This window comes from Mytilus edulis, chromosome 9 (assembly GCF_963676685.1).
Source record: "Mytilus edulis chromosome 9, xbMytEdul2.2, whole genome shotgun sequence".
NCBI lineage: Eukaryota > Metazoa > Mollusca > Bivalvia > Mytilida > Mytilidae > Mytilus > Mytilus edulis.
Window position 1 is genome coordinate 74287594 of NC_092352.1, and position 9826 is coordinate 74297419.

Genomic DNA, 9826 nt, shown 5'->3' on the forward strand with positions numbered 1-9826 from the left:
CATTTCTCTGCCTACCGCACTTGGTTTCGTATTTACGATTTCCCATACAAACTGGAATCTGCTTGTGTTATCATTATGCATGATCATTGTGTAGTAATCAACCAGGAACCAGTTTACACTCGGTTTCATATTACTATTTTACAAACTAACTGGTTTCTGCTTGTATTCCACTACACTCGAACAAAGTGTTGTAGTTTGACGGGAACCAGTTTAGAATTTGTAAACTACAAAACGTAATCGGTTATTGTTCATTCCGTTTTGGTGTTTCATACCGACTTATATGGTTTGAATAAGCTTAAGACCCTTCAAACATTAATGTGATAGGTATATTAAAGACTGTTTTACAAAAGGATTGAACTGTTTTACTTTCAAAGTCGTACTATAGTGATATCTGTCATGTACGGATTTCCACTCTCTGGGGTTAATTTCTTCTTTTACACGTGCTTTTGAAACTTCCTGTTTAAACATTGCAAGTTTTAAAATTGTTTTTTGAGTGAATTAAACTTATTTTAACAATCATGAAGCGTTCCAGAATCATTTTAAAGCAGTTTCTTCTTCTCTTTGATGATGGAAAATAGGTTTTCTCAAGAAAATACCGCAAACGATCGCAGAGGAATTGAAACGTACAAGTCAAGTCGGCACCTGGTTAAATTGGCATCTAGTCAAATCGGCACCTATTTGACGTCAATTCGGCATCCAATAATATTTGTTATAATATTTTCTATTCAATTAATTAATTACTGTTACCAAGTACATAGTGAATATGTATTTGTGTATTTAGGTAAACAACGAAACGAAAGTTAATATGTTGTTGTGTATAAAGGTAAACAACGAAGCCCTTACCAAAGCTGTTGTTAAAATAAAATGGAAAACTATGAGTCCCTTTCAATAAATCAATAAATCAAACTATCATGCCAAATAATTAGCAAATTTAAGGTGTTTTTTTTCAGTAAAGTTTAAACAGCATTAAACCAACAATCCTGTATAACATGTAAAATGCTCAACTGGTTAAAATAATGCAGAAAAATATCCAATATCTCATGTATTAGTTCAAATAATTATGACGTCTGGCAAGGCTATTTTATTTTTTTTCTGGGACGCCTTCCTTCGACGTCCCAGAAAAAAATTAACATAGCCTTGCGGTCATAGGAAGGTGTTCCAGAATAAAATTTAAAAAGCCTTGCCAGACGTAATAATTATTTGGACTACTCATATATATATATATCATTAAAAATACACTACTAGTCAGAATCTCACTTCATTTTGAAACAAAGTTATAGCAATACACTTACCAAAACATGATTAAGAGTTACTCAACACAAAATAAAACGTTGACAAAATACCACTTTATTTAGAAAGGATTATTATTATTTTTAACAATACGCTATCCAAAACATGATTAAGATTTATTCTACACAACAACAAAAATGCTGTCTCACTTTATTTTGAGACAATGACAACAATAATACTTATAAGAAAACACTTGCTTACAGAGTTATTAAACACAAAACCAATTAAGATTGGGTGCGAACATGTAGGGTGTGTAAGTGAAAGGGGGTGAACATGAGTGGGCGCAAACGTGAATGGAAGCGAACGGACCCAGATTCAGACTATGTACCAGTGAGAAACATACAAGCCTTTCTACGGTATTTATTTGTACAATTCAGGTAGTCTTGACCTATTCATTTGTCTTAAAAAACCAGCCAGTTGTCACCTTCACTTCACACACACACATATACGAATATCAATTATATGCTTACGATACATGTTGCATTGTTAAACTAATTACGGTATGTGAAAATCAAGACTTGCATAAAAACTATCCCAATATTAGAGACAGTGGCGTCATTTTTCTTCAGAGCTTTCAGCTCTTTGATTAAGAATTATAGCAAGGGAAATCAATATTAAACAATAAATAGTATTTGGTAATCGTTAAGGAAACACATTTAAGGTTTACTAAGGCGTAAGGATTTGAAATTAAACAATTCACTAAATGTCACCAGAAGATGCAACGAGTTCTCTTTATTTTGGAAGCATTTGTTTGTCAACTTTTGTAACTTTGTGAATTATAGTCTTGCATACAAAATGTTTGCTCTGGCGGTACTGATTTGACGGACATGTTAAAGTGTTAATCTTGGTATATCCAACGTATTTTCGGAGGCATTTTTAAAGACAATTTAGCATCTATCAGAGAATTCCATTCGAATTTTTTTTACTAGTATCATTAATCAGTGATGGCTTTTTAATTTCCGAAAAATTTCTAAAGAATATCAATCGTATAAAGGAGACAACAGTATTCTTACAGCGAACCAATTAGTCGAGTATCGTTTTTGTATTCAATACTCGGTACTAGTGAGCGGTACTCGAATATTCAAGTACTCGTTGACATTTGAAATAAATACACAGAACAAATTTACATCCGATGAATGTTTTTTTCTTCATTTTTATTACAACATAGAATTTGTATTGTTATAATGTACTACATGAACAACAGCCGGTATGACAACTCGGTCAAGATAAAACGGTGTATAAAACAACCCAAAAACATTAATTTTACTTTAGGTCTTACTCACATTTATCGGGCCAACCTACAGCATACCAATGGAAAGAAATATTTCATTACTCTTAATTGTCGCCTATTTTTACACAGTATTCGGTAAGTAAAATATCTGTTTTAATTTTTATATATTTACTGTTTTCAAAAGTATGAATTATTCGAAAAACTAAGGATTTTCTTATCCCAGGCATTGATTACCTTGGCAGTATTTGGTACACCATTTTGGAATTTTTGGGTCCTCAATGTTCTCATCTGAAGTTTCTTAATTTACGTTTGCTGCTATCGAAGTATATTGACGGCAAAGTCCAAGTACTTCATGATTTGGTAATAACGTTATCGTTTCCTTTTCCATTATCTTCTGCAACCATCACTCCTTGTTTACCTCTCATGAGGAACTCAACGCTAGTACCTAGTTGAAATTGGTCTGTTTACAGTACTGAAGCTAGTGATTTTTTTTTGGTGTGCGTGTGGAACTCTCTTTTTTATTTTTTTTAAATGACAAGATGTTGACGAAAATCGACGAATCACTGTATGTGGTTCCACTTGGTATCTTTTAGAGGCGACATCAAAAGTTCAATGTAGGATACAAAAAACTTAATTCACATAGTTTTTTCACTGACCCCTACCCCCCTCTTAACTTAGTTTAGGAAAAGTATATTGACCAATATGAATACATGTAAAATCGATGTAAATTAAACAAAACTTGCTGCAATTTATATCGGCATTTATACATATTTGATTCTTAATATCCCTTCTACATCAATGATGATTACCCAGACTTGTTTAAAGTTCCAACATGTGACCAGATATTCTATAAATGAAACGATTTTTCAAAACCATATCTGCTTAAGGACATTCAATTTCCTCCAAGTATGCATTAGGAGAGAAAGGTATGTCGTTTAGTAATCTATATTCACCGATTTTTATCATACTTAACCTCATTCAGAACCAAAATTAATTTGGAATTGTGCTCTCTCCTGTATGGTTCGGATATACCCTGAATAAGTGTTTCCTTTTTTCTAAATTGGAATGTATGCATGTATCATTGCTGAATCACACTTTTTATGTCAAAGAAGGTTTTCTGAAATGTTTAATACTATAATATTACTCTCTATGTCTCTTGGTTTAGACGGTGTGTTAACGTATATCAAAACGCTTAGTCAGCACTGAAACATGTTTTACATTGTTATTTCGGGTTCTATAGCTGACTATACGGTATGGGCTTTGATCATTGTTGAAGGCCGTACGGTGACCTTTAGTTATTAATTTCTGGGTCATTTTGGTCTCTTGTGGAGAGTTGTCTCATTCGGTATTTTAAAGTGTGTAGCTGCAACTCAGACATTCAGTGTCTGAGGAGAAAGCTGACGTGGCAAGGTTATTAATCATTGTACATTTTTAAATATACACTTTAGTTCATTTTTTTTGTAATATACTATTGGGGTTGCTCGTTATTTCCCGCAATTATGTTATTGTACTATGGTAAATATTGTAATATAGTCTTTAATTTTTGCTTGTGAACTTTGACCATATATTGAGTGTCTTTATTCTATTTTTTTGTCGTTGCTAAAATATTTTTGTTTTTATAATGATTAGGATTATGTTGCAATTGTGACTGCAGTATCCCATTTTTTTGAATTTTTACCTATTATGTCAGTTTTGCTCACACATTGTAGGAATTATAATGAATGTCTATGCGACTGTCATACAAGGGAGAGGTTAAGCTAACTATAAAACCAGGTTTAATCTACCATTTTCAACATAGGGAAATTACTAAACCAAATCAGGGATATAACCATTCGTTTTTAAAATGTGTTTCAGCTTTTAATTTTGTCCAAAAGGATTTTCCGTTTTGAATTTCCTTGGAGTTCTGTATTTCTCCTGTTTTACTTTTTACTGCTTTTCTTAAGCTTTTCCAAATGATTGCATATTAAAATGTTCTGTCTATCTAGATTTTCCCTATAATTGATCAACAAAATCACCCATTACTTTATACACCCCTTGAGAGAAAAACTTAGGAGATAAAAAATCGATTAGCAAATAATACGACATGTTCGTTGTTTGAGTAAAAGAAACTAACTAAAATTGTTACCTTATGCAAGTAAATATTATTCTCTCTTTTTTTTTTTTAGGAAATACTGAATTTCCGTGTAGGTTTCCATGTCCATGGAGAAGTAAAACGTTTGACCTTTATAACATTAGCTTGCTTGACGAGGGCACACCATTCCTTAATTGGACTGTTGATGCTTCTGGAAAATCAGGAGTTTTCCCAAATGGAGTTGAATTCGAGTGTTATCAAATAACTGATAGATTCATTATCTTCAGGTAGGTTTCAAAAATAATGATTTTTTATCAAAGTTGAAATTCAACGTAAAAAACAAAAACGGAAAAGTTAATAAAATTGTACAGTTACAATCAAAACAAATCAACTGACTACGTAACACAGGCGACAGCTTGAAATATCACGTGAATAAATTTGTATTTTTTGTCAAAAGTAAAACCAAAATATTTCAGCTGATTTACATAAACATGATAAAACAAGCTTTCGTTTCTTTTTATCAATTTTGAAATGAGCATTCAGTAAAGAATATTAATGTGTGTTATAATTTAATGTTTAGTACGTTCTGTTTCCGAAAAAAAAAGATGCAGAAGCATATATAACATGCTATGGTAATACATAATATATACATAATGTGACAAAAGACTGATAACAGAGAACAATACAATAATAACATACATGTTGTAGCTAACCAATAATATCAGATCTAGCTTTCCATGCACTCTTCAAATAGTTACAGAGCTTAATTGTTAAAGATCTAGAATTAGCTTTCAACAAACAAGATAGTTTAAAAATAGTAGGCCATGAACAATAATAGCGTGGCAAAAACAATATTCTAATTGCCCTATATGCTGGACATACATATTGATCTAGGATTGCTTGCTCCGGTTGTCCTATTCGTGCTGTCAACATATATTTGTTCCACCTGACAGAAGTTCCAATGGAAACTTTGTTATAAACATTGTCATAATATCTATTCCTGTTGGAACAAATATTCTATACCATTTATTCCGTTAGGAACATATACTGTAATATTTATTCCTGTGGAAATAATATTCCAGAATATATTTTCCTTTTGGTACTTATATTATGAAGGAACTTCTATTCCGTGACAGTGCATGTACAAATTGCGGTTTTGACTTTCAACAATATATTTTTTTAATTAATCAACGACACTATTAATATTTATTTTGCATTGCTTCTTCAGATATCGTGGTACTGATATTTTCTTTTGTTCACCAATATTCTATGACGGGAGTAATAATCCGGTGACATTTACTTTGAATGATGGAAGTAAGTTTCAAAAGTGTTTGTCTATATGAATTTTATTCACATATAGTCAGAGATATTCGAATGCATATACAAAAGATGGAGGTTTAGAATAAAGGAAAATTTTTATGAGTTATAATTTAGGTCACAAAATATACGTAACAGTAATTATTCACCTGAAACGGATACCTGATTACTTATGTGTATAGGTTTTAATCTAGCGTCGTACTACAGTACATGATATATAAGGCATGGAGATTTTATTGTTACAGATCAGCTCAATTATCTATAGTAAAGGATCCTACAAATTAATGCAAGATACAGTCACAGAAAATAATTACATTTATAAGTACGTCTGAGTCAGTGACAACTCTACAACAGATTTATCCATCGGATCACCAGCAATGATGGTGATACATGGCTGTGTACATTATGTATATACAACTCGTCTAAACATCAACCCAACAATGTTAGATCTGTAAATTTAATTTCGCAAATTTTTGTTCTTCTATTTATCTATATTTCGGACCTTGTTTCGTTGATTCCATATCAATTTATAAATTTATACAGGACTCATTGATAGTTTGTTGAACATGTATACATCTATTTAGACATTTGTTTATTATTTATCAACCTATTAGTTTTTCAAAAGAAATTATAATGATGAGACTACCATTTTTGTTTCAAATAACTAAAACAGAAAAACTAATTGATCTCTTGTGAAATTAAAGCATTTTTATGTAGATATAAGTTAAATGTGACTAAACATAATTGCATTGTAAATGTTTTTTATGAAGCGGATTTCGAGCGTAAAAACAAAAAGGGCAAATTCGCCGATATATGTGACCTTTGTAGTAATCCAAGTACTTTAAAGATAGTATTTGTTGGTAAGTATAATATTGACCTCAATTGTACTCTTTAATATATAGATTTTTAGAAACGTATTTAAGAATGGATTCTAGGGAAGTACATTATTAAGAATGATTGTCCCATAATTTTTGTCAGTATTCAAAATAGCCTCAAAATGAAATGAAAATATACCAGTTTAGATTTTTAAAATCAAATAAAAAACAAAGTAAATACGTAAAGAAATAAAGAAAGAAAGACTTTCTGTTTCGTAGATCTGTACTTTTATCTGTCGTCTAGAAAACAGCTGAAAAGTAAAGTCTGATTGGTCACGTTGTAACAACTTTGTATGTATGGTCGTCAGAGTAAAATTACGATGCATTCACGTAACTTTAGCGATGTTGTCTTTTGTTTTGTTATAATTTTTATTTATTGGCAATCACATCCTTTCTCTTTTTTATGTTATATAGCTCCCTAGTCGATCCCAATTCAATTATCATAATTGTGTTACTAAAGAAAGGCAACAGAAGTATACCGCTGTTGGAAATTCATAAATGAAACCATAGTTAAAAAAACTCCTTAATATTCATGGCTTCTGATTTGGTACGCCATGAACGATACTTTTAGTTTAGACTGCATATTTATAAGTGACTATAATTTCTTGTCTGTTACGTTTGTTTTAAGACAGTATCTTCTGTCCAATACAATATTTCCTGACGCATCACTGATTATCCATACGGGTTTCTCTTCAGTCTGGCGTTTACATTCTTTATTAATATAATTGTATATACATGTATCGGGGAAAAAAACTAATTGGTTTGTTAACCTATAATTTATTTGCGTTTGAAAACATCACTATTGTCTCCTCCTAAATTCTTTAATATCTTCACAACCATAGGAGATTGATAAACACTGCTTTTACATTTGGATCAGAAATGATGTCACTAGTACTTTTTATTCACCTGATCGAGAGATATGTTGTTCTGTTATCATAATGAATTCGCATCTTATTGTTTCTCTTTATTGTTCCTTCCAGAATCAGGAACACCTCGTAAGTACCGATTTTATATAAATTTCTAAAATTGTTAGTTGCAAGTATTGCCTTTATTAAATTGTAAGTTGCATTTTTTCACGTTTTTATCGGGTTAATATTAATGAGTAAACAACAATAAATAAATAACTCTGTGTAGTCAGCTTGATGATTTCGTGTACAACTCAATGTTTTTTTTAGATAGTTGAGAAACTAGTTAAAATCGTTCATCTATACTTGTGTTTCTTCTCATCTTCTATGGCAACCAGTTTTACCCTATTGCCGCCTATTTACATAAAACAGTTCATATATAATATGTTATACAGTTAAATAGAGGGTATCAGCAATGGGGTAATGTACGTCTTACGGTCGACTTCAACTTTTCGTGAACAACACAATGCTGTAACTATTGAAGCATGATATGGCTACCTTTGTGATTATTTTGATGACTCTGAAACAGGGTCAAGTTGGTGTTGCACAATCTTACGTTCTCCGTGTAGTTCTTTGTAGACACTGTTTTATTTTCGTCTTTTTCATAATACAATTGCCTAATTATTGTTTGCGTTATTGATTAATATTTTTGTTTTCTTGAGTTGTCTATCTTTAGAATGTCCGCCATATTGTTTTCAACAAGGAATTTGCATACAAGACATACAAATCGAATTTTTGAAATGAAATTGAACTTTTATTGAATAAAAACGAGTAATATCTTTGATAAATATTCTTTAATATTGTTAAAATTAGCATAACACTATAAAAAGTAGCATAACACCATAAAAATTCTTTTTCTCGGGATATATCAGTTTGTTTAGGGAATATCACATTTTTCTTATATTTCTCGGGAAATCGTGGTACCATTGATTGATTGATTTTTTCACTTTTGTTTGTTTGTTTTAGCACCCAAAGAAGCCTCAGTAGACTGTAATTTACCACGTGAATGCAAACGCTATTATACGTATAAAAATTGTCCAGCATGTGATGTGTGCAAAACTGAAGGCAGTGTTCCAAAGGCATGCAAGGGAAGACCTAGACATATATACCAAACAAACAATAACAATAAAAAGACATGGATGCGACGTTATGGAAAACCTCAGAGAAATGGAAAGGGGAATTGGTTATATGGCAAGAAACGGGCATAAAGTTATCTTAGAAATAACATTAAATTTATAAAAATAAAAATGTTTGTTTAATCTTATTTGCAAGTTTCTCATAAACTCACTAGATTTCTTTCAGTATGCACCTTTTATCATAGTCCTGTAAAAGCTTTTAGTTAATTGAAAAGCTGATCTTATTTGCTACATATACTGTACAAGTTTTACTCACTGTCAGAGTTCATTAATATCTCAAAAGGCGCAAGTCGGTCTGCATAACTTTTAGGGTAAATTGGGATGGTCTTGGTTTTATTTTGAATTTTTAAAAAATGATCTTGAGGATTAAAATCGTTAAGAGCTAATCTGAAATACACGCGTAATCAAATTTCTGGTCAATGACCCTATTGATCCAATTTTTTTCAAATAAACTCGAGACATAATTAATATACTTATGTATAATTATTGAGTTGCACTAGGTCCAATGCACAAGTTTTACCAGTGGTATTTAATACCCCGGTCAATACTCCTAAAGTGCATAATACAGGCTTAGACTACTATAACACATGAAGTCTCCGATACAGGCAAATCATGGCTGGTCAATTAAATTTGCATGATTTTTTTGACAGACCTAGCTATCAACTTTAGAAAAGAAATATTGGTTGATGGAGGAAATTGTTTTAACTTTATTCCTATGGAGTGATTTAGTGTGTAAAAGTAAATGATATTGGCATATTTTCAACCAGATTTCCAAAGGTTGCTGCCAAACAGTTATCAGTTATCGGCAAATGCTTTGTCTATGTGGTGGCTTGAAAAGATGTAGATGAAAACCGATTGAACAGTTTCATATTAAATGAGGTTATAATCTCATAAACACATTTCCTTCATAATTCCAATGTTAGGTGACATATAATAAGTAGGTCAAGATAGATTTTTGGATTTTTAACATCAGACAATAATAAAATTAACTACATCAGGCA

At 31.4% G+C, this 9826-nt stretch overlaps 1 protein-coding gene across 1 annotated transcript; it reads left to right on the forward strand.

Moving 5' to 3' along the window:
• Positions 1-2500: 2500 nt before the first annotated feature.
• Positions 2501-8937, forward strand: LOC139489010 (uncharacterized). Its single transcript, XM_071275034.1, has 6 exons — positions 2501-2656; positions 4687-4879; positions 5821-5906; positions 6680-6769; positions 7765-7779; positions 8656-8937. Exons 1-6 carry the CDS (start codon positions 2602-2604, stop codon positions 8895-8897), a joined length of 681 nt encoding a protein of 226 aa, XP_071131135.1. The 5' UTR covers positions 2501-2601; the 3' UTR covers positions 8898-8937.
• The last annotated feature ends 889 nt before the right edge of the window (positions 8938-9826 follow it).